We start from the raw sequence: 26503 nt of genomic DNA, 5'->3' as shown, positions 1-26503 counted from the left end.
ACTATTCGACGGGAGAAGGGTGTAACATTTAACGAAAATAAACCTTTTTCACTGTAAGTAACGGTATTTTTGTCGTGTGATTTGTAACAAGTTAATAGGTCGTGTGCATCGTGTCTTACTGTTACTTCGCGGTTTGTGCAGCCCTCACCTTTGCCTCACCAAACTCAATCGCAAGGGCTTTCAATTACGTTTCAGGATTAGTTTGTAGCGAACATGCAAGTTATTTTCAGCAATGAAACGGTTCACGATAACTTGCTACAGTTGCGTCTGGCAGCAAGAACAGCTGAGGTAAAAAGTCAGCTAACTCTGCTACCATTAAGCCGGCAGGCTCGGGTTAAACCAACCTCACGACGCCTGCTGACAAAATAGATCCGTCAGTGTCAGCTATACCGGCGGATCAGACTGGAGTCCCTGCCCGCCGCCCTTAATGGCTTCATTGAATCCGTAATAGCTGTAAATCAGACCAATGCGATCATATCACCTGCTACCACAGACACAGCGCCTACTGCCAGGTCACACCAACCTCGACCTTTTCACACGTCAGTGCCTCCGGCTTTTATGCATTTAATTGAAACAACAAAGCAATATACCGGTGAATTAAGAGCCCGGTTGGAACAAAAGCCAGCAGGGTTTATACAAACATGTGTAGTGCTGCCATTGTCTGTAAGTTACCCGTTTGCCGAGTGAAGTCCGGTGAGATGCCAGGCCAGTCAACCGCCAGCTGTTGAAATGAGGCGAGAACTGACAGGGCAGTTACTGGTGCCGCGTCCCTGTGACATTACACAGCACACATCAAACACATCTCCCAGGATTGACAATAATCCAATAGGATCTAAAAGTATCCTTCACATATCCATTAAGTCTGACAGGATTCTGATAGTATCAGTGATATATTCTCATAATCCTGTAGGATTATAATGGGAAAATAAAATCCTATTTGACTAGGGGCTCATACAACACAGCAGCATTAGGTGTATTCTGTCCATCGCTATTCTGTTGTAAACATTTAATTTATTATAGAAAAAACACCTACCGCCACCAGTGTGAAGATCATGTGTTCGTTAGTACATAGTCTTCAATTAAAAATACATTCAATCTATTTAAATCATATTTATAGTCATACGTCGTTAATGTAATGATAGCATTAACCGAAACTAACATTTAAATACAGGTACAGCAAAATCCTTTTGCTTTCTTGTATGCTTCTCATGAATATGTACTGCCCAAAAGCACCACTGCATGATCAAACTCTACAGATCAATAGATTGCGTCACTAAAATTATTAGTGGTGACAGTTGATAAAAGCAAAATGTAAAACCAGGTCACTGTTTACTGCGGAGATAATTGTGTTTTTGCGCATCCCCTTATATCCACTAGGGGGCACACACTGAATGATTGAATTTAGGGATTTAACAATTTCGAGTACCACCCAATTTCTTCCAAATATGCTATACATGGCAAGGCTACAAGGCCCTTCCTCTGAAATACACCTGAATATTAAAGCTAAGCTTTGCTCAACATAACTCATGAAGTCTAAGTTGTTTTTATTATTATTATTATAAGTTAATTATTTTAATTTTAGTACAGTATATTTTTAATTAAATTAAATAAAAAAAAACTCAAAGAAAAAACAATAACTAGGCATACAAGATTTATTAAAAAGCTTTTAGAAATTCAAAACAGCCAATACATTATGGTTTAAGGCAATATAGGCTCAGCTAAAATGTCTAAAAAGTTATAATAGCACCTACACAGCTAAACATTTTAAAAAGATTAAAGCAGGTAAATCATCATGTCAAATGCAAAACCCATTAATTTTCCATTTAAAAAGAGAGGTAAACATTTTAGTTTTGATTAATTGTGCAGTTAATTCTTTCAAAAAGTTCTCAAGCGGTCTTTTCAATGATTATAATAAAAAGGTGATGCCATGCATTGTCAATCACAAGAGCCCATCACCAGCTTCACACTCGGACCAGTGATTACACTGAAGCCAACCAGTGGACATATTCACTGTCCACTTCCAGTTGTAACATATCTTCAATTTAATGTCATGACAGTAATTAACTTACAGTTCAGGCTCTTGAAAGACCTAAAGACCTTAAAAGTGCAATGTGGTTTTGTACCTGTAGACCATGACCTACCTCCTGCAGTACACATGGAGGAGAATCTCCCTTGGCGAATATGAAACATGAGTAATGAGATCTTTGAGTAATGTTAAGCAACAGAGACTATGTGCTTTTTTCTTTTTAAGCATGATATGTTAACATTTATGGATATAATATATACGACTTGACTTTTAGGGCAGTACAGATAGTTTTGACACCACTGCCACATGCCAAATGTGAGCTGGCACTGTGTTGCCAAGCTGGGTAGATTTCACTGTAATAAGACAGGATTCCTGAGGCTCAGGGAGGGTAGACATGCGGGCCTCAGGAGAGAGTGGGCCTGTGGTGGGTCGATGCGCAGCAGCTGGCGCGTGACTGACTCCCAGTCCCAACCCAACTCCAGCCGGCTGTAGATACAGGGGTACTGTCTGTCTGCGGCCTTGACCCACTCCACCGCCATCTTCACATCATCCCAGCGCTCTGACCTGTAGGAAGAACACAGGAGGGTGGACGTGTGGCACTCTTTAGGGTTTGTTGTAACAGTATACCCTACGACATCATAAATCATCTCCCGCAGTAAGGCTCATGGTGAGATGATTACATGTTACCATTTGTGTAGAAGATGGGAGTTTATGGGATGTGAAGAAATGTGTCTGGTTGTTTATGTATCCAGGCTTGTTTCTTTTAAAAGTGTCCTTGTTGTTTTGCACTGCTGGCTAAGCCTTTGAGAGTGACAGAGAGAGCCAAGATCTGACGCAACACAACATACTTTTCCTGTGGCGGGATCTCCTCCAGCTTAAAGAGTGTCTTGAGCCGCACTCCTTCAACCTCTTCCTTGGAGCGGATAAGCTGGAGAACCAGCAGGGTAGCAATCAGTTTCAGGATTGTCTCTCGAGCCTTCATTCCTTTGAAGAGAAAAACACATTTACACAGAGCCTGCCAACGATGTGCCCACCTCCTTTAGGAAACCAGACTAGAGAGAACCATTCTGACAATGATAAACCACAGCAAAAATGCTCAGTGTGAGCATCATCGAACATTAGGATAATTACCTAGAGAGAGGATTCCCTTTTCTTTCAGGAAGACATTGGCAAAATAATCCACATCTATGTCTAGTATTGACCCGAGTTCTGCAGTGCACTCCCAGTAACCGTCCTACACCAGGAAGGAAATATAGCTTTCAATATAAGACATGCATCTTATTACAGGCCACTCTTTACTTTGCAACAGGAACAGTAAAAGTACATAATAATAAAAAAAAAAATACTACTAGTTTTGTGGCATTGTCATTAAGTTAAGACAGCCTACCTCGTGCTGCAGAGAAAACAGCTTGGCCCAGGGTATCACAAGCACATCTGCTGCCAAAGATTTCAAATGTGCTGAAAACTTCAACTTTCTGAAAAGAATATACGCATCCACAAGTTATCAATTCAGTGAACCTTTTCTAGATCTGCAGGGACACAAATGGAAATTGGGCTTCAAGGCATTCAAAATGGAAAACAGGAGACACTTCTTTACACAGAGAGTTGTCACAATCTGAACAAACTCCCCAGCAATGTGGTTGAAGCGGAAATTTGGGAACATTTAAAATCAGACTGGATAGGATCCTTGGATCACTTAGTTATTAATGGACACCAAACAAGCACGATGGGTCAAATGGCCTCCTCTCATTTGTAAATTTTCTTATGTTCTTAATTTTCACACTGCAAACAAGGCATTTAATCAAATGTGTATATATATATATATATATATATATATATATATATATGTATATATATATATATATATATATATATTTGAGTTATACAATTGCTGGCGCTACAACATTGTTAACAATGGACTTAAAATGCCGGGTGATCAGGCTCACACTTAAATTGTAAATCACTGTTGACGTCCACAGCAGTGCCCTTTGTCTGTTTTAATCAAAAAATAGAAGTTAAACAACTCCAAAAAGTCTACAATAAGCTGAGACAGTGGGACAGCATCAGTGGATTTTGAGTTTAGATAGCAAGATACAGGGTTTAATTGGATCTTTATGTATTTTCGGGAGACAACAGAATGCTGATTTTTTTTTCTTAATCAATGAATAATGTCTCGATGAATCAAGTTGTCAAAAGTGACAATACTGGGATTCAAGTTCATATTTGGAAGAAAATTTGATTTATTTATCCTCATTTTCACTCTTTTTTTGATTTCTTCCATAATATTCTTGTCCAAGGTAGACATAACTTTTGACTGTTGATCTATTTCAGTTTTCTTAGATTTAACAAAGCCGTTTAAACATGATTTTGGTTATACTCAGGTCCAAAGTCTTGAACTTATTCAAGAGCTGCCATGAAGAGTTTGTGTCAACTTGACGGACTCCTTTCCTTCTCATTGTCAACAAATCACAGGTACAGAGGAAGCTCATATTCTCTGCATCTGTCCAGTATTTATCGGACAACTTGTATATGATCCATTGTGTTATATCCACTTCTGAATCCTGCTTGTTCTCACAGTGGGGTGAATGGCTTCTGTATGTAATGGTATAGACCCATGTTGCTTTAAATACAATTTCTCTTATATATAAAGGAAATATGAAATGTATTTGGAGGAGGTGTCTGTGTGCATATGTATATTAAATTCAATAATTATTTATGTGTGAAGTATTAAAGGGGGAAAAATAATCAGAAAGCAGATATACAGACATATTGAAAAGGGGAATTCACACACCCAATCTCACTGCTTACTAGAAGTTATCATGGATTTCTAGGGGAAAAATTATATTATTAACTCACCTTCCAAGATGCACTTTTTTAGTCTTCATACTTCCATTCTTCAATAATGCATAACCCATGTTTGGTACGATAATGCCTGAATCAGGAAGTGGTCTGCTGCAGGGTCTCTGCTCGGACATTTTACAGGCCTCCTGCCAGAATACCCGGTACTCTGAACTGCTGATTTCGGCAGCGGGTTGAGGAGGAGGAGGAGGAGGAGTATAAGGAGGAAGGCAAGGAAGAGGAGGAGAGGGGGTTAAACCCCCACAGACTGCTTCATTTGTACCCCCAAACAGATTTGAAGATTGTGCTTTTGCAGAAAATCCCTGGGGACTCGTGATAACGTTTTTAGACTGTGCTGATAAACCTCCAAATACACTTCGTTGAAGAATTTTTTTGGATAATTGGGGCACTCCATACACAGGGAGGATGGGAGCTGTCTGCGAGAACCACATGCCTTGTGACCTTGCAAGACCGGATTGAAGGCTATCGGATTCTTCCTCCACGGATAGCACTGAGGCAGGAGGATGACTCTCCTGTGGGTCAGAGCCTGCGGGGAACTTTCCCCCTGAGGAAGTTGGTAACCCTCCAAGTTGAGGTACCCCAGAGTGTAAGCGTAAGTAAGAGACATCTGCAGCTCTGTCACACCTACTGAACTTTGGCTTCCCATGTGAGGGCAGTTGGTCAGAACTGGTAGCTCTTGATATGTGGGGCACTGCCATGTCTACGGAATATGAGTTGATGCCCCTATTGCATCCCTAGAAACGAGAAACGACATTTGTTACATGCTTGTAAAATACATGTTTTTTCATACACTACTATTTACATATTTCCCGCTCAACAAAACATGATAAAGATACTGCATTTCAACTGTGTGGGATCTTCCAAGTAGCAACATGAACCAAGAGTATACAACATATATGCATATATCTGAAAAGCTATAAAGCCAGCACTTTGGGTATTATGTTCCCAGTACATGTATGAGAAAGATGGATACTGTACCCAGTTAATTTAGCATAAGATTACAAATCAAATTATCAATGGTAAGAAGAATGAATATAGTTTAATTTACATGGATACTAACTTTACTGATCATCTGCATTCTGTTAATCTTTTGTAATAGAAGTGGGTACTCTATCATGTCTGACTCAGACCCCTCCTCTCTGTCCCAGTCTAAATAAGGAAGTAAATCAACGTCCTCCTTTGCCATCAGATTCTCTACGTCCGTGACTTGAAATTCATGGATCGTTTCAGCCTGAAAATAGTAAAGGAGAGAAAATTATTCCCAAAAACAGCTGGAGGTCCTATGTCCACCATGACAATGTCATGCTGATGTGTGATGAATAAAGCCAGATAGGGAGAAAAAGAGAATGTTACCTTTTGTATATCTATGTGTTCATGTGTGCGTGTGTTTGTGCACGTATGTTTGTTAGTGTGCATGTATGTGTGTGTGTGTGTGTGTTTGTGTTTGTGTTTTGGGGTTCAAGGGGGCTGGATTCAGCAATTAGAAACAATAGATGAGAGGAATACCTGACTGAACATGAACCTAGCTCTATAATTTTATAAACCTAGACATTAAAACACCTTTCTTAATGCCTACCCTTTCTTCGATGGCTACGAAGCTTGTGTACTGTGTCACAATGGAAAACTCCTTGCTCAGACTGACAATGTAGGACTTCAGTTCGGATTTCTTCACCTAAAACAAACAACAACCAAAATTAGCAGAGAAGACCAGATTACTTATTGCAAAACATATTTATGAAGAAAAGAAAAAGAGAGAATGTGAAAAATGCAGTAAGCTCTCCATCCCCTAACAATTAGATTTTATTAGATTCACCTCATGCTCCGTTTCATCCATGTGGAGGCTTCCGTCTTCATAATCTCGGATGACAGCTCTGGCAGTGAGCTTGTGAAGCAACTGGGTAACAATAATATAAACCAATACATCAATACATAAGTGAAGACAGTCTACAAAGCACAGCATATGGGCTGGAGCTAGACTCACAATCCTGCAGAGGGGAAAAAGAGGCCATCAATTTGAGAAAACGTATGGACTTAACTGACGTCTTGATTCAGAACAGCAGCAACAACATTGCAGTTACTCTCACAGAGATTTGAATATCTTTATATTAGTTAATTTTTTTTCACAGATTGTATATTGAAAAAAATCTGTTGACCGCCTTACCGTTCCTTTAGTCTTCTGGAGCTCTGAGGTGGAAACCATCGTTTCTATCTCCTGATCACTCACTTTGCCCAACAGAGTGGCCTTTAGGGAGAGCAAAAAAAAAAAACACTTACAACAAAACAAAAAAGCCAGATTTCCTCATACAACAAAAAACATGACAAACCCAGCTGTGTGGAGGAAGGAACCAAAACGTACCATGGTGCAATGAGGTACAAACCCATACACGAGCTGGCGGCAGTCATTGAAGAGTGAGTGCAGCTGTGAGGGGGCCTGGATGGGTGGGGGGGCAGAAGGGTGGAACTGCTGCCACTTCACCGACACTGCGCTGCAGCCAGGGGACGCCATCCGTCGCACCTGGGACTGCACCTGGCAGGACAGGCAGAGAAGCGCTCACAGCACAGGGCCTCAGTACACACCTACAGCCCCAATCTACAGTTAACGTGCGGATAAGGTCAGAGCAGTCACAAGAGCTGCAAATGAAAACTACAACTTTCAATGCATTTGTATCCATCTTTTAAATTAAATCGTCAAACCCCCAGGACTTAACTCTCCTGTACAGCCTCACCTTCTCTTCCCAAGTGTGTTTCATCTTTGTGTCAAAAAACTCATAAGCACCTCCTCCTGACTGAGCCAGGGATCTTAACATATGTCGATTGGCTGTGGAACTAAAGACAGAGATATGACCATTAGAAACGAGCATCACACAGAGACATATTTAAAATGGCAATCAGCTGAACACCAGAATCAAGCTACTGAACTCAAGACCAATTTAAAAATCTGCAGCATCAGGTGAAAATCTCTGTACCTCTGTACCCCAAATTAGACCTTTTCACTAACGTAACCAGACTGATGAGCTGCCAAGTTAAAGAAGAAAACCACAAGAACGATTGCACAAACGGGCTTCCCTTGGCCCTGATTTTGATCTGCCCAAGCAAAACGGGGTATACAGTCTCCAGCTATTCCCCAAACCTTGAACTCCTCCTACGTGCTCTTGGGAAGATCCAGTCATAGCTGGGAAGGAACACTCACCCGACTCCACAGGTGAAGATCCTCGTGTGCTGAACATTCTCCTGGGCGAGCCGCAGCGTGAGGCCTTCGTTCTGGACATGGCCGTCTGAAATCAGGAGGAGATTTCTGGTGCCTTTAGATGGAGCTAGGAGGCTTAAACTGCGCAGAGGCCTCCATAGATCAGTGCTGCCCTTCATTGGTGGTGCAGACTGTGAGAAGAGCAGAATGAATGACCAACTGGGTGTGAGAAAACCAATGTGTAATATGAAACGGTCTTCTGATATCAGAATAAAACTATGGTTGATTATGTATTAAATATCATATAGTTTTTATAGTCACATAGATTTGATTAAATTAATCAATTGATTATTTGGACTTGGGATCATTTCAAGTTTGCAGAACCCACTGTTAAGTAAAACTATATACAATTCACCGTTAACAGTGATTGACTAGTCATGTCAGAAATACATTAAGGACACTATATAATTTAAAGCAGATTGATCCTGTTGTCCAATACTTACCATAATAAAGTTCTTGGCACTTTCAAAGACAGACGTAGAGTATTCTGAGCAGGGGAACAATTCCTTAAAGTCTGTAATACATAATACATATTAGATTGCAAAAAATAAATGCCTTTGACAATCATAAATAATGTTGATCCACCACAAAAACCTATAAATAAACATCAACAAAATGTTTAAGCATTCAAATACAGTTAGGTCCATAAATATTTGGACAGTGACACAATTATCATCATTTTGGCTCTGTACGCCACCACAATGGATTTGAAAGGAACATTTTCTCTTTAATTTGAGGGCAGTTACATCCATTGGTGTAGGAATTACACCAATTTTTATATGTGGTCCTCCCAATTTTAGGGCCTAAAAGGTAACTTAACTGGACAAACTAACATAATCATCAATTAAATTGTGAGTTTCAATACTTGGTTGCAAATCCTTTGCAGTCAATGACTGCCTGAAGTCTGGAACCCATAGACATCACCAGATGCTGGGTTTCTTCCCTGGTGATGCTCTGCCAGGTCTGTACTGCAGCTGTCTTTAGTTCCTGCTTGTTCTTGGAACTAGTAATGTTTTGCCTTCAGTTTTGCCTTCAGCAAGTGAAATGCTGCTCAATTGGATTCAGGTCAGGTGATTGACTTGGCCATTGCAGAGCATTCCACTTCTTCACCTTAAAAAAAGACTTGGGTTGCTTTCGCAGTACAGTGAGGGAAAAAAGTATTTGATCCCCTGCTGATTTTGTACGTTTGCCCACTGACAAAGAAATGATCAGTCTATAATTTTAATTTTTAACAGTGAGAGACTGAATAACAACAAAAAAATCCTGAAAAATGCATTTCAAAAAAGTTATAAATTGATTTGCATGTTAATGAGGGAAATAAGTATTTGATTCCCTATCAATCAGCAAGATTTCTGGCTCCCAGGTGTCTTTTATACAGGTAACGAGCTGAGATTAGGAGCACTCTCTTAAAGGGAGTGCTCCTAATCTCAGCTCGTTACCTGTATAAAAGACACCTGTCCACAGAAGCAATCAATCAATCAGATTCCTAACTCTCCACCATGGCCAAGACCAAAGAGCTGTCCAAGGATGTCAGGGACAAGATTGTAGACCTACACAAGGCTGGAATGGGCTACAAGACCATCGCCAAGCAGCTTGGTGAGAAGGTGACAACAGTTGGTGCGATTATTCGCAAATGGAAGAAACACAAAATAACTGTCAGTCTCCCTCGGTCTGGGGCTCCATGCAAGATCTCACCTCGTGGAGTTTCAATGATCATGAGAACGGTGAGGAATCAGCCCAGAACTACACGGGAGGATCTTGTTAATGATCTCAAGGCAGCTGGGACCACAGTCACCAAGAAAACAATTGGTAACACACTACGCCATGAAGGACTGAAACCTGCAGCGCCCGCAAGGTCCCCCTGCTCAAGAAAGCACATGTACAGGCCCGTCTGAAGTTTGTCAATGAACATCTGAATGATTCAGAGAAGAACTGGGTGAAAGTGTTGTGGTCAGATGAGACCAAAATCGAGCTCTTTGGCATCAACTCAACTCACCGTGTTTGGAGGAGGAGGAATGACCCCAAGAACACCATCCCCACCGTCAAACATGGAGGTGGAAACATTATGCTTTGGGGGTGTTTTTCTGCTAATGGGACAGGACAACTGCACCGCATCAAAGGGACGATGGATGTTTTGCCATGTACCGTCAAATCTTGGGTGAGAACCTCCTTCCCTCAGCCAGGGCATTGAAAATGGGTCGTGGATGGGTATTCCAGCATGACAATGACCCAAAACACACAGCCAAGGCAACAAAGGAGTGGCTCAAGAAGAAGCACATTAAGGTCCTGGAGTGGCCTAGCCAGTCTCCAGACCTTAATCCCATAGAAAATCTGTGGAGGGAGCTGAAGGTTCGAGTTGCCAAACGTCAGCCTCGAAACCTTAATGACTTGGAGAGGATCTGCAAAGAAGAGTGGGACAAAATCCCTCCCGAGATGTGTGCAAACCTGGTGGCCAACTACAAGAAACGTCTGACCTCTGTGATTGCCAACAAGGGTTTTGCCACCAAGTACTAAGTCGAAGGGGTCAAATACTTATTTCACTCATTAACATGCAAATCAATTTATAACTTTTTTGAAATGTGTTTTTCTGGATTTTTTTGTTGTTATTGTTGTTAAAATACACCTACCATTAAAATTATAGACTGATCATTTCTTTCTCAGTGGACAAATGTACAAAATCAGCAGGGGATCAAATACTTTTTTCCTTCACTGTATGCTTCGAACCAGTTCCCTTGGTAGCCATACATGCCCATGCCATAACATGCTTCGGATCATGAGCAGTTCCTTCCCTTCTCCATATTCTTCTCTTCCCATCATTCTGGTACAGGTTGATCTTTGTCTCATCTGTCCATAGGATGTTGTTCCAGAATTGTACAGGGTTCTTCAAATGTTTTTTTTAGCAAACTCTAATCTGGTCTTCCTGTTTTTGGGGCTTACCAATGGTTTACATCTTGTGGTAAACCCTCTGTATTTACACTGGTGAAGTCTTCTCTTGATTGTTGACTTTGACACAGATATGCCTACCTCCTGGAGGGTGTTCTTCATCTGGCCAACTGTTGTGAAGGGGTTTTTCTTCACCAGGGAAATAATTCTTCTGTCATCCACCACAGTTGTTTTCCATGGTCTTCTGTGCCTTTTGGTGTTCCTGAGCTCACCAGTGCGTTCTCTTTCTTTTTAAGAATGTACCACATAGTTGATTTTGCCACACCTAACGCTGTTGCCATCTCTCTGATTGGTTTGTTTTGATTTCTAAGGCAAAACGCCCCAAGAACAAGCAGGAACTAAAGACAGCTGAAGTACAGACCTGGCAGAGCATCACCAGGGAAGAAACCCAGCATCTGGTGATGTCTATGGGTTCCAGACTTCAGGCAGTCATCGACTGCAAAGGATTTGAAACTCACAATTTAATTCATGATTATGTTAGTTTGTCCAATTACTTTTGAGCCCCTAAAATTGGTGGGATCACATATATACATGGGTGTAATTCCTACACCGTTCACCCAATTTGGATGTAACTGCCCTAAAATTAAAGATGAAAACACATCTTGATTGTTTCTTTTAAAATCCATTGTGGTGGCGTACAGAGCCAAAATGATGGCAATTGTGTCACTGTCCAAATATATATGGACCTAACTGTACAACTATTATGCTACTGTGATGTTTGGATTTATACTTCTGATCATTAGTGAACTGACTGCTTGTTTCTCACAATGCTTTACTCCAATTGTGATTTCCTAGCAATTTGAGGACTTGATAAAAAGGCGCTGCATGTAATAAAATGATGAACTGACAAGATTTGACACAACTGTGTGTTTCCAATAAAGGTGTAAGTCCAAATTATTTTGGCCAGCACCCACCTGTGCCAAAGAAGAGGATGTTGACCTTGCAGTTGAGGGCCTTCAGTGCCAGCAGGGCGATCCTCCGGGCATTCTGAAGGGTCTCGCCCCTCATAGAATTGGAGGTGTCCAAGAGAATGACAACCTCCCCCTCACCCGGGTCTGTGTTGGACTCAAATGCCGGGTAAAACACTAGCATGCACGCCTGCAGACAGCAATAGGGAGAAAAGCAAGAGCTCCTCTTAGTAGTCTGTGTACTGTGAAATGGATGGAAATGGAGCTACTTCCAGGTATTCCTCACTAATGGATGTGAAAATGCAGTATACAGTGAAATACAGATGAGGCACTGACACTGGAAGGAAAGAAGGACAATAAAACCGCATAATTACAATACCAAGGATCACAGGTGGAATCTCTGGATTACCTGACTGTCTTTATCTGGGTGTTTCTCCACCCACATTCTGGGCAGGTGCATCTCGGATAAGGTGAGAGACAGAAGAAAGCCATCAGGCCCCAGAGAGTCGCCCTTCACAGTGCTGATCACTGCTTTGCACTGTGTTCTCTGGAAATCCCAATACATATATCATTAGCACATAGACTGTGTGAGGAAACCATACTGAGGAGCTCTGTGTATCTAACTCTTTAATAGTTGTTTTTCGTTTTAAACTTTTAACTATGTTAGTTCATAAGAAGACTGCTACTGTCCCATTGCGTCCTCTTTAAGCAATATTCATGAAACATCTGGTGAGGGTTTAACATCTAAAGAGATAGCCAAAAACATGATTTGACACTGATGGCAATTACCTTCATTTTAATATTGTGTGTGGGGCAGCGAATGTGTGTCATCTCATAAGGCATTTCGACAGACATCTCCAGGTCAAAACGCCTGTGGATTATAAACAGGAACATGACTGAAGTTAATGACCACAGAATACCCACAGAAGAACGAATGCTATTGGCATTGAAAGCAGTTCATTTAATTCATGCTACAATAAAAACCAAAAGCATTGGATCGTTTTAGTGCAACATATCTTCTTCATAAGCATTTGATATATATTCACAAACATTTAAGGAAATGCAGTAACCAATGTCATAAAACAACACTGAGAAGAAACATTTACCTAAACACAATAAACAAAGAGATGTGGTAATTCCTCATAAAAAAATAAAAATAAAACTAGAATACTGAAAATATGTTTTACAGTTGAATGAGAAAAAGCAAAATTGTATACATTTTTAATTTTATTCTGTATATATATATATTTTTTTTTATAATAGTGGCTAAAATTATTTTGTTTACACTTTGGGCCCAACCCACCTCTCTGTCTCCATGTCAGTCACACAAACCTTGTTCACAGTGTCCTACAGAGCAGAGAAAAACAAACGTTTTTTGCAAAGGGTCCTTCAAGGATTACAATTATTGTCATTGTGACACATAAATAATGACCATCCTTCAGCACAGGCTGCAGAAGCCACAGACATGAATATTCTCTGAGAATAATTAAGCTTACCATACTTGCAGATATACATTATAATAGTATGTCTAACTTGATGACATACAAATTCTACCTGAAGTTTTTAAATCAATATTCTCCCAGAAAATAGACTCAGACTCATTACCAGATAAACATTTTTTTCCTTCAATATATTCAGATCAGGTTATCTTTTTCTGTCTGTATTTACTTTATACACTACATAGAAGAAACACATTTTTGACAATACAGAGACTCAGACCTGAGTTCTCTCGTTCAGTGCGCTGCTCTGCTGCCACGGGGCCACACTGCCGGGCAGACGGAACACGATGGCCCCTTCGCTGACACTCAGCTCCGTCACATATGTGATTTTGATCAACACAGTGGCGTTTGGTGGGAGGTTTCCAACACTAATTGTAAACACATCCTGTAGATTCAGATTAAAAGGGAAACATATAAAAAAACTTTTTTCGGACACTGAGTAAACTGAATACATTGAACACTAGGCCTAGTGTCAATTTGCCCTGACTCTTTGCCTTTTCAAATGTGAAAACAAATGTAAACTTAAAAATTAAGGGTATAAGGAAACAAAAAACATTCCTGTGTGTGTATATATTTGTTTTTATATCAGTATGTATCCTTCTCTCAATCAAAGATACATATTGACACACAGACAGATATATGGCTGTATAAGTAGAGAGGCAGGTAAATAGTGGGGTAAAACCTACAGGTGCATCCTGGTCCATTAGGTATGCTCCATGGCCCTTCTCAATGGCTTGCCTGTACTCTCGCCGGGCTTGCTCTTTCTCTTTCACCTGAGGGGAGACGCCAAAACTGTAAAAGGTTCCCAAAGAGAAATGGCACACAACTAGTAAACAGACCATAAAGCACACATGGCAGTTTGGCAGCCTTGCCCTGGACCACACTATGGCTGGAGCTCATTACAGACTATGCTGTCTGCCACAGCAATAAACTAATTACTGCGAAAATATATTGTTAAGGGGAATGTTTCACATTTTTTCCAAGCTGGGCTTTGTGCCAAGATGCATGTTTATTTTTACCTCTCCCACCAAATGCTTCCCGTTAATGAATGCCTCAAACCCGCAAACAGCTGCTGACTCATCCAGAGGGAAAACGTACTTGGCCTCTATTGGAACAGTACTGTGATTCGTGTATGTCTGAAAAATTATGATCTGGAAATGTAAAAAAGCTTGGTGTTATTATTTCTGTGCATGTGCACCGAAGAGCACAGATTTCAGACTGTACTGGCAAATATGTCATTCAAAGCAGTCCAGCAGGGGGTTGGGTTTGGTTCCCCTACCTCTGCCAGGAGGTCTATCACTCTGCCTTTGACGTGAACTCTTTGCAGAGGGAGGAGTTTCCCAGCACTGTCCTGCAGTCCTGCCATCATGCCCTCCAGCGGGTTCTTGCACAGCTCACTGCAGTCAGCCTCCGCCTCAGACACTGCGAAAACAACACAGAGTTGCTAACGCCTAACACTGCACACAGGTCCACACAGAAACCTCAGACAGCAGGAGTCACAGTGAGTAGCCCAGCTGATGCTGTCACTCACCTGAGTCGTCTATCAGAACAGCTTCGGACAGCTCAGTGGAAATGTCCACAGTGGGTTCAAACGCCTTCACTTCCTCATAGTCCTCAGAGAACTGGACCACATACTTTATTTTAGTCTGGTTAGTATTGTACACCACATATTCATCATCCTGTAACAAAATACACAAAAAAGATGTGAATATATTAATATAGAATAGCTGTATGATGTTTACAACTGGTTGGGTGCATTAAATCATCTTAAGTGTCTTACAAAAAACAACAAACCCACATACTAAAATGGCTATATTTCTAGTATTCCAGCCTTCTCAAGTGTAATCATGCCGCTTAGGTAATGAATTATCCTCAGCGTGTCCCAGCACGGCTGTGCACAGACCTGGAAGTCGGAGGACAATTGTGGGGTCTGCCGCACCCCATGCACACTATGGCAGCCTGTGGGCGCCGACACCAAGCTGGGGTCTCTGCTGCGGAGGTCTCTGCATTCCCCCAGAGCCACGTCACACACCACCAGCAAACGAGTGCCGTCCGTGACAGTAGGCTTTGCATACGACATACTGGTCCTGTTGCAAAAAAAGAGGAAACCAAGGGGGCGGGGGGGGGCGGCGGGAATTGTGTGCTCAAATTCTCTGACACAGTGTACTCAACACACATTTGCATTATGACAATAACCAAAGCCTCCCATAAGAGTCAAGCCAAAGCATTTGCCATGAGCAACACTCCTATTAATCATCTTTAGGACAGTATGGTATTGGTCAAGTGGTGCTTGGCTTATTTGAATTACTCTTTCATTTTCTAATTCTCTATATCATCCCTGAGGTGTCAGTGCAAAGGCGTGTTGCTGCCCGATACAAAATATACTTCAGAGAAAAATTATGTCATCTAAATGTTTACATTATGAGATCTATAAACTAGATTTATGTCCCCTTCCCCTGTTTTATGTTCATTTAAATGTGAAAGTTTCTCATGGAAGCCGAAAGACAGGTGATGGGATGATTACGGAGCCCGCTGCTGACCTCATGGAGTCACTGAAGTAAATGCCACTGCCAAGGTTTCCAAGATCTGTCCTCTTCACCCCATGCTGCTCAACAGCCACTTTGGGCAGCAGCAGCCCCCTGTAAAAATAAGATAGCCAGCACATAGAGGAATGTGACAGAGTGTGTATAAGGATCTTTTCTGGTTGTCATTCAGCTTTCGAAGCAGAGATGTCAACATTTAATGACAAGAAAATACTTTTAATGAGGCAGTTCGTTCTTGAAATATTCAATTGGCTGGAATGTCACATTATTTTAGCAGATACTCCAAAAAATGGTGTGGAGTGACTGGGAGTTGAGTAGCAGAGTCCACCCACCTGGACAGGATGCCCACAAAGTTGCTTGGTGCGGAGGCATGGAGCAGGGGGCGCACATTTCCCAGCTCCCTCTTAAATTCCAGGAGCTCGGGAACTCTGCACACACGCAGCACTCTGTGAATCTCCACTGAACTGAAGTTGGAAAGGGCAACAGTGAAGTCAACAGGTGTCATGGCACTATCACGGCCAGACTCAGTACAAACATGAGCCCAGGCCCCCAAAAATTGTATGCACACCCACAATAGCTCTAAAACCCTTAAAACACATAACCATTCCTGTTACTTAAAAGGAACACTTTTTTGAATGCTTTTAATCTAATGAACACATACAAATTTAAGTTTTCACTGTTATTCTTATTTTTGTACTGTTTAACCTCTGCATATGTAGTTTATAAGGAAAACCTGCAGTACCAATATTTTACCAGTTCCTTGACAGTGAAGAACTCAGCAGTGCCAGGATCTACATGCTCAATGCTGCACCTCAAGGCTCGGTATTTAGCAAGAGAGGAGGGCGTGGAACTCCAGAGTGTGGCCTCGCTCACATTGATAATGTCTCTGATTAGCTAACAGAGGATAGAAGACACTTTAAAGCATACTTAAACCACGCAGTTATTGTCCTTGCACCATATTATCCTATTCAAATAAGGCAGACTTTAAGCTTCCAATATTATAACATATTCAGCATTATTCTGGAATTGATGTGTATTGAGTTTTGTTTCAGGTTTAAAACAGAGAAAACATGCAAATACAACTTTACCCATCCAGTATGTTTAATAAATAACATTCATTTTCATGCCTCACTACTCTCCCTTTATTTGAAATAGAAGAAAAACACATCCATGAACCAGTATTCTAGTCTACCTGGCAGAGATCCTCTTTTTGTGAGACGACCTTGGGTGTGATCAGAGTGTCTGCCATATTCTTGTGTGGCAGCACTCTGTAGAACTCGGCCATGATGGCAAACAACTGCCCCTGGTTTGCTCCGTTGCTCAAAGCCTTCCGGAGCTGCTGCAAGATCCCTTCAGCCCGGCTCACCTGCACAGCCACCGGAGACACCCGGGGGGTAACGACATGACAGTGCAGTAAATGTCCACCAGCAAGAAATCAAACACCACTGGTGTGAACCATTAACTCATTCCAATAGCTTGTATGCTATTAGCACAGGGCAGTGCATTTAATTCTTCTCTAGGAATGTTTGAATGGACAGTTGCTTTCTGTAATCTGTTTCAATGTTATTAGGCTTATGTGTTAAAATGTGTCAGTATGCCCTTTGAAAAGTTTACGTTGGACATTATGCAACATTTGTTATGAACATGTTGGATCTCGTGCAGCTAACCACACATTTTTATAAACAGTTTTCTTGACTGCATTTCAAACATATGAACAACAGGGTCAAGCTAATGTTATTCCTGTACCTCAACACAGGAGCAAACCAATCCAATGCACAAAGATGCCATGCTGTTACTAAAGAATGTGTCAATTAAATAATCCCTTGAATTGACTGGGTGCTTACATCATTAGAACTGACACTGGAAATGGGGTTGAGAAGCAGGTTACTAAGTCGACCGAGGGCCTCTGTCCAGAGCAGCTCCACAAACACAGCCACTTCCTTGGAGATGGTGCTGCTGTTGAGGCTCTGCTCCAGGAGCAGCTGTGATGACAGAACACCACTGAACACAAACGCACTGACACAGACACTAAACACATGCAGTGACACGGACACTGAACACGCACATGGACACCGACAGCCTCACTGACTCTCAACACACAGCTCTCAGTGTACAACGTCTGCTCTTCCAACCAACCAGCAATTTAGTGAATGTATTGTCAGAAACAGTGTGTATGCTGTTCATAAACCTCATTTCATAGTCCAGTTACTATCTACCCCTTCTGTAGCTGTGGACAAAAAGGTTTCCAGTGCTTTAAAATGAAAATGACTGAAGATGCAAATAATTCTCTCTCACTCACTCACAGTATAACAAATAAGACTTTAATATCAGAATATTATTATTAATATTGGTATATTAAACAGATAACGTTATATGACTTGTATGTGCACACTTTTCAAAATAATCAAAGCCAATTTACATTATTAATTGTTCCACAGCCATAAACAGTCTCTCATTAATTTCCTAAAGGTTTATAATCAAGTCTCTTCATCCCTAAATCACTCTTCCTCTTACCTCTCCCAGTTTCTCTGACCCGAGGAGTTTCACATCTGAGGGCAGCTCCTTCATTGGACTGAAGCCTTGGTCCTTAAGTTCCTTTAAAACAAGTCTGTAGGCCATCATGGCGTCTTCTGAAGTCAAGGTGAATATCATTTCTTTTTTGGTCTTTGGTGCCTGTGATTGAAAGGTTGAGGGCTTGAAGCAGGGAGTTCCACTTTCTGTGTAAATTAATTGAAATCTGACATTCTTCAATGAAGCACATCAAACTGAAGAGGGAATGCAATATTCAGGAAGCTAATTCCATTGTGACATTGTTTTAATCTGATTAACCGCACTGTGATGTTCCAGTAATGTACATTTAATGGTATAATACATAAAGCTTTTTGTGTAGTAGATTGATATCTTATCATGCTTCTCACCCAACAGATTGCACATCAAAATGACAAAAATGGTGTCAGTCTGAAGGAAAGCTTGCATGGAGGCTGCTGGACCAGCCCACGATTTCACTGTCTGCTAGCTGGAGCTCAGTTCTCAAGAGGAGTCAATATAAAGCCACTCAGGGCAACTTAATAGGCAACTCTGACCTGACCGGCAGGACTCCTCCAGAGTTGAGTCACACGGAAGGGGAGTGATGGGTTTCCCTTACAGCTGTGCAGCTCCACCACAACCACAGCATCAGCCTGAGAGACACAGAGACATCACTGGTACAGCTGGATGCAATGCACAGCACTAATCAGAAACTAATGTTCTGAAAAGTTTAGATAGTTATGTGAAATAAACATCGCCTAGCTTACTCCAGATGCTCTTAAAGATGTATTGTTTCACTATTATTCATGGAGAAAAATTACATTACTTAACTTCTGCAAATGTGTCCTTTTCAAATACAATTTTTACTAGCAGTGATCAAACATTTCACTGAGGCTGTAGAGGAGGTTTTTAGATAATATTTTGACTAAACACGGCAACAACCCATCTAAACAGAAACAAATTACACTTCCTATTTATTGGATCAAAACAATGATATAGTATGTTAAAAATAAGTAATGTTATGGAAACAATTACACAGACATGTTAAGGTGGATATATTTAAGAGTATTAAAAGAAAAATACAATAAAACGATTGACCGCATTGTTAATAGCATTTGATAGGGTTCAACACAATGAAATGAAAATGAAGACCAGCTTACTTTCTTCAAAACCAAATATTTGGCCACCTTGAAATCCGAAGGATACGCTGGCAACCCTGCCTCATTCTCTCTGTAAATCCTAAAACAGGAAATACACAAATCTTCTCTTAAAGCTTCACTCTATTTGGTGCAGTATGCATACACATTTTATAGTGATGTTACACTCATATTATTGTAGGTTACTGTACGGTAGAAATTCTTAAAACTAGTATGTCAGTTTGGATAAAGGCTTCTGATATATCATTTAATAATAATCACACATTTTAGCTCTACTCTTAACCTTAAAACTTAAGATTTTACACATACAACTAAATGCAATAATAACTAAGTATAACCCTACAGGAGAAGCTATCTGTTTTACTAGTTTATGTAAAAGAGCTGTGACTGAAGTCTACCACACCTGAACTGGCCAAGGGAGCTGCCCCCCTTTGCGTTTTCCTCCAGTTTCACCTCCTGCGGAGTCTCCGGCGGCCCTCTGGGCTTCTCTCCAGAGCGTTCCTCCACATGTCCTGCCCCAAGCAACCCCCCAAAACATTTGGTTTAGAAATGTGCCACTTCAGCAGGAGAACAGTAGACACAAACAGGCACCAGTTATATAAACTTTATTCATACAATACTGGCTGCTGAAAAAAGGGTTTGATTTTATCATAAGGATGTGCAGCTACAGTGTTTCCCTTTGAGCAATAAACAGTCAACCCAAGATAAGGTTAGAAAGACAAGCTCTTGGATTTATAAAGGGACTGCTGGGGTGCTGACCCACACCACAAATACAGTACCCCAGTGTGTTGTGGCTGGAGGCGGGCTGTGTCTCTGTGATTTAGCAGGTGGGTAATCCCCAGTGTTGAGAAGTCTCCCTTTCTCCAGGCATTGAGACACATACTCCATCCCCACCACAGGCACCTGGAACTTCCGGATACTGGTCAGGCGATTTGAACTCACAGTATCCATGTTACTCGCAACAACATAGGTGCACTGTGCAAGGACAAAACAGCACAAGGACAAGAAGTGTTAACAATGTGTTTGGACTATTTCCAAATTAGTTGCAGTTTATCCGTTTTGTATACTGGTCAGTGGTACAGGTTTTTGCCAAAGGCTCAAGGAGAACAATGTTCTAAGAGAATACCAAAAAGGCTAACTGTTTTTTGCTAACAATTTGCATAATGAAAACAGAAGCATTGCATTTACATAGATGCCTGCTACCTTACAGGTTAATCTACAAAATGATCAAGTCTGACTGAACCTATTAGAAACGTAGAAATGTGCTATAATGTAAAGTGAAGATGTAGTTCGATATAGACAAATAAAATACAGTAACAGTGTTTAGGATGGACATGCTTACTTCTGAATTAAAGCTCTTTAACAACACAGGGACAATCAAAATGCAGGCAATTAAATAATTTTTGAAATCGCATATTGTATAAAATATTACTTTAAAACAGTTCCCAATCAATCTTGTAATATAATATCCCAATCAATATATCATATATTGGAGTGGACAAACTGAATACCTTCTTATTGATGACATAAGTAATGCTCCCTCCATTTGCGGTTATCGATTTCTTTAAGTTGTTCTTTTCTTTGATGGGCAGGTCCTTCACCTCCAGAGCCACAAGGCAGTTCTCAAACACCGGCATGATTAACTGCAAGTTAAGTAAAGTCAAGTTAAGTAGTCAAGACCTCACATAAGTGAACAGAAAGGCCAAAGTGTTAAAATTTATGTTTTTCCAAAATATAATATATAAAATGTAAAATTCTTATTTAAATCCAGTCCTATTGCATATTATATTTTATGGTTGCATAAATCATTAAATGTTTTGGTCACCTGTGAAATTTTTTAGTCCCACATAGCCTTTTTCTGCCTATGCAAGTCATTTTTGGTCATGTATGACCCCTTTAATTGATTATGACACTTTTTGATGGCAATTATAGTGAGAGGTGTGGTGGGAGACAGTAGTCAAACAGATAATGTTCAATAATTGTAAAACTTATATTACAAAATTAAATAAGTTTACTTATTTTTTTTAATACATACAATCACACACGCATACAAAACAAGCCAGCAAGCAGTGCAGACAAGATGTAGCAGTGAACATTTAAAACGCATTTCCTTTTCTTTCATACACCCTTTCCACTCGTCTTTTCTATGGGGCAGCTTGAATACTATATTGGTTTGTGTGAATACTATCTTAGTTTGTGTGCATACCAGGGGTTAAATTGGAAATGTGGAGCTGGGGAAGCCCTATTTAGGTGGGGTGAGTCAGGCAGAATTTGGGACACCAGTGATAAATGACCATATAAAAGCACTAGACAGTTGTTTAGAGAAACCAATCAACCTAACCCTAACCTAATCATGCACATTTTCCACTCAAATACTGCCTTATAAGTATAGTATACATGCATACTACTACCGTGAAGCAGTGCTTAACCTGACACCTGCCTTATCAGCCGAGTTCCAGGGCTTTCAGAGGGTCCTTTGGATCGGCTAGATATTCTCAGAGTCACAGTCTGTGATTTGGTGAAAAAACAAAGATCTTTAGGGCTGCGCATATACCACAGTAACGTATTTTCTACTGGACAATACCATGCCGATGTTCTGCAGTTGCACATTGGATTGCAGAACCCAGGAAAGATGCTGTTTAAACAAACCACACCCTCCTTTTCTTCAGAAACTCAGGTATGCAGCACAAAAAACACAAGTCTCTATCACAAATAGTTTCCGCATAAATTAATACTTAGTAATACAGTCTTGGATTCAAGGCCGGGACTCAAAAGGCCAAGGCCAAGGCCAAGGCCAAGGCCAAGGTCGAGGCCGGGAGCCACAAGGCCAAACTGAGGCTAAGGCAGGGAGCCTTTTAGGGCAAGCTGGTCAAGGTCAATGATAGGAAACTTTTAAGGGTAAATAATAATAATAATAATAATAATAATAATAATAATAATAATAATAATAAGGCCACAGTCATGCAGTTTATCATCTGGGTTAGATGTAGACAGTTTTAATCAAATTTGTAAAACTGTAAAAAAGCTCTTTTCCAAAATGTAAAGTACAGTAAATGTAAACACTTTACTTCATCAGAGTAGAAATCTCAGCAAATTAAATGTTGACCAGATAGACATTCATTCAGACCCACACTGCTCACAAGATACATTTGCATTTTACATAGTTGCACTCTGAGAAAAGCTCGTCTCCCATTCTTACTCTGGATGCTCGCATTTAAGCAAGTTAGAATCCTTGCATATGTTGTCTCAAAATAAAAACTGAACATAGCTAATGAATACAAAAAAAAAATTCCAGTTATAATAATCCATAAGAGTAATATCTGGCATTTCATTCTCATTTCTCTCCTAATAAAATAAATAATTGCATTTAATAATTGGACTATATCCGAAATTCAACAATATTGAATGTGATCAATTATTTGTCCAATATTCTAATATTTTACACACCTATTTAAACAAATAATATTATATTGGCTTTGTATTATTAGATTAACAATAATTGCATTACAATATAACATGTATTATTATTATTATCAGGAAAATGAATTGTATGGTGTCTAATTACTCATTACCAGTAGTACTGTATTTAATGGAATTGTCTCTGACACTTGCTCTTACTAGCACTAAAGTTATTGTATATTGTAATTGTATTTAATTGTAAGTCACCCTGGACAAGGTAATCTGTTTAGAAATAAATAATATTATTTATTAGATTAACGATACTTTCATAAAGGAAATAAACAGCTCTGTTGCAACTATCGGATTCAATATAAACATCATAATCGGGAAGACAAAATTATTAGACATATAATTATGAACAGAAAATCAAATCTGATAATAAAACAAATCGTGATAATAATATATGAATATGTGATGTGTAGAAAATCATGTGTTTTAGAGCAAAATAAGTGATGGATTAAATGATTTCAACATTCACTGGTAATGTGATTAAGTCTACAACTCTGTATGAACACACATTACTAGAAAAAACACATTGATAAATAAATCTAAACAATATGATTCAGGTAGATATAGCCTCGCTTACAGCCCTCTTATTTGAGATTCAGAAAATTAATGGAATTGTATTCATCCAATACACAAACTTTATTAAAAATAAATCATTCTTTTGCACATCGCCTGCTCTAGAATCAGATAATTTGAGAACAATAAACCAATTGAAATGTTGGTGTGTAATACGTGTTTTGAATACAGCCATCAATACTTAAAAGTAATCTGTAATGTCTTGCTCAGATGAGTTAAATCACACTGCTGTTACCGCCTTGATTTCCTTTTGTCCGTCTTAGTCCTGCCCCGCCCACTTGAGGGGAGGCTAAATATAGTTTCAGTACACACACAAACTGATACAGTATGCATGCGAAGATGTGAACCAATATGCAAGCAATCCGATGTATTTTGGCCTGTTAGTACCCCCTACTTTCCCCCGGGCTGTTCCTTGGTGTGGTTTTGAAATGTGCTCTGACATCACATGAGAATCGTAAATGAAAACCTGTTGGGGCCCCTTCCACCTGGGGACACTAGGGCAGGAATCTTCCTAAATTTGATTCAGTTATCCTGAATTAGTTTATTAAACAGTTTGCCACTGCACAGGGACTGGAGGGAGGGAGGAGTCCAGTTGATAGGTACAAATTGTATTTGTACATACATTGGGTATATTGATGTTTGATCATGTACGATTGATTTAAAAACAATATAAAATAGCAACATATAAAATATAAAATGTAGATTGTATTTTATTTGCTGACAGTGATTGTATGGCTGACATGAGACTCGACATGTAATTTCATATATGTATATAATAATAACAACAAGTATTGGCAGGAGGACCGCAACAACATGAAATAAGAAAATATATTATACCATTAATAATCCCCTTATGCACCTGAAGAGCCCGTATTAATGCTTTGTATATGCTGTATAATGTTTTACACTCATGTTTGAAATACTAATACGTCAACAGAGCCAATTGTATTAATTGTCAAGCAAACAAATGTTAGTGAGGCTGTTTTTACGAGTGTGGACGCAGCAAAAGTCCCTCCCAGCATTTGCTTCATGCATTGCTGTGGCTTATCTTAAGGCTGGAGCAGTCACATCATGGTTATTGAATAACAGTTGCTATGATGACCCTTGGGACTAGACCTCTCCCAGTATATCCAAGGAAGCCATCTGGTTTCCACATCCCACACCTTCCCCCAGGAAGACAACCAAGGACATTACAAAGGCCAGGAACTTGACCTCAAGACTTGACCTTCCACTTCTTGGAAGCCTGTGACTGACTCTGCCCACTGAACCACATGGCATGCATTGTATGAAAGCTGTAAATATCTTGCTGTTCAGAGAGACTCAGGTGGAGAGCTTCCATGTCAGAGCTCCCAGGGCTGGCATGTTAAATAAATACATTATCCTCTGTGCGTTAAGACTTCAATTCTTTACCTGGGTTCAACACACCTTTTCATTACCAGCAAGTTGGGTTTCAGGATATTAGTCAACCTTCCACACACAATTAGATGTATTGCATTACAACATATCAGGTGATTGTTATATTGGTCTATTGGTCGAGGTAATCTTTGATCCAGGTCAGAACAGCACTTGTGTTTCATGCTCCCTGGTTTTAACCCACCATTTGACAACTGAAGTTATGCCTTTTTATTCTGATAAGCCCTTAGGGGACAACTGGGTGTTTCTCACTAGTGTCTTCTTTTCTCGCCAATCAAAATGAGCTTTACAGATAGGTTACATTGCAAGATAAACCACCTAATGAGTGTAAATAAATGCAATGTCACTGGTCTGATGTCGCACTCCATTTTCAACATTTCAAACATGTTGCGTTACATGTAGGCACTTTCATTTATTGTCAAGTAAGTCCACACAGCACCCCTCCCCCAGTCTGTGACGCTTATATCAGCTGTTCAAATACTTCTGAATAAACGATCGCTTTTGTGTATCGAAGTGTTTAGATGAAATAAATATGTACCTGTGTAGTTTCCCACGTCAGCTGTGCCGGGGGATCAGCTCGAAGTGCGGCTGCTGGTCGGGGTCTGGCGAGTGAAAACACAACTGCAAATGCCAATCCCGGTCCTGCCTGACTCGCACTTCCGGGTATAGCAAGCCTGCTTTTCACCCTCAGTTTATGAAGAATGGGATCTATATTCCCATCTAGTGGACATCTGATAGTATAAACCTTTAAAAATGAAACTGTATTTAGCCTCCTCTCGCCCGCTAAGTTTCATGTAATTATACCGTTGGTGCAAGGAGCTGTGTGTGGTTTGGATGTTTGCAGTCGTCTCATTTGTACCAACTTCAGTTGCTCCGCGCTAGTTTTTTGGTTTTGTTTTGTTTTGTTTTTAAGTAAAGTGTATATATATATATATATATACATTTTAAAGGCAGCAACTACCTAACTGTAACAATGTCGAGTCCATAGTTACATTTTGAGAAGAACCATCAGATATTGGTAACAGTGTTTGACCCAAAGTTAGCGGCTATCATCTGTAACTTTAGCGCCCTCCTCCCGCCTTGTGTAATGTAAACAAACACTGCAGATTTATTTAAAATGCGTATGCTCGCGTTCTTGTAGCGCAGATTGCCACAGTTCTGTGCAGATCTGCAGAAATCCTCCAATCCCATTGTCGGAGCAGCGCAGATCTGCGTAAATCTGCACCACAACGCGACCTTTAACATTACGTCACCACCTCGTCCCTTTAACGTACATCGAGAACTGCATTATGGGAAACGTAGTTCAGCATCAGAATTCCCTAATGTTTCAAACGTAGATGG

The 26503-nt window shown here is 40.2% G+C and overlaps 1 protein-coding gene across 3 annotated transcripts; it reads right to left on the bottom strand.

Annotated features, from left to right (window-relative positions):
* Positions 1-1634: 1634 nt before the first annotated feature.
* parp4 (poly (ADP-ribose) polymerase family, member 4) lies at positions 1635-25825 on the bottom strand. Of its 3 annotated transcripts, none has more exons than XM_066706470.1 (36): positions 25701-25825; positions 22120-22216; positions 21220-21351; positions 20488-20683; positions 20112-20220; positions 19712-19790; positions 19109-19204; positions 18540-18698; positions 17870-18007; positions 17218-17391; positions 16768-16919; positions 16358-16489; positions 16023-16121; positions 15386-15569; positions 15014-15161; positions 14762-14904; positions 14502-14633; positions 14169-14255; positions 13703-13867; positions 13287-13330; positions 12773-12854; positions 12393-12530; positions 11990-12173; positions 8576-8646; positions 8076-8263; positions 7612-7711; positions 7242-7412; positions 7047-7127; positions 6699-6779; positions 6462-6557; positions 5946-6116; positions 4883-5619; positions 3414-3501; positions 3158-3260; positions 2875-3010; positions 1635-2590 (listed from the first exon to the last, which is right to left on the bottom strand). In XM_066706470.1, the coding sequence occupies exons 3-36, from the start codon at positions 21343-21345 to the stop codon at positions 2377-2379; spliced, it is 5004 nt and encodes a 1667-aa protein (XP_066562567.1). In that variant the 5' UTR covers positions 21346-21351; positions 22120-22216; positions 25701-25825; the 3' UTR covers positions 1635-2376. The 3 variants fall into 3 exon arrangements, with proteins under 3 accessions (XP_066562567.1, XP_066562566.1, XP_066562568.1); XM_066706469.1 differs by having other exon boundaries at positions 22149-22216; XM_066706471.1 differs by lacking the exon at positions 22120-22216 and having other exon boundaries at positions 25701-25812.
* Positions 25826-26503: the final 678 nt, after the last annotated feature.

Source organism: Amia ocellicauda, chromosome 6 (assembly GCF_036373705.1).
Source record: "Amia ocellicauda isolate fAmiCal2 chromosome 6, fAmiCal2.hap1, whole genome shotgun sequence".
Lineage (NCBI taxonomy): Eukaryota > Metazoa > Chordata > Actinopteri > Amiiformes > Amiidae > Amia > Amia ocellicauda.
This window is presented reverse-complemented; position numbering and strand designations above follow the sequence as displayed.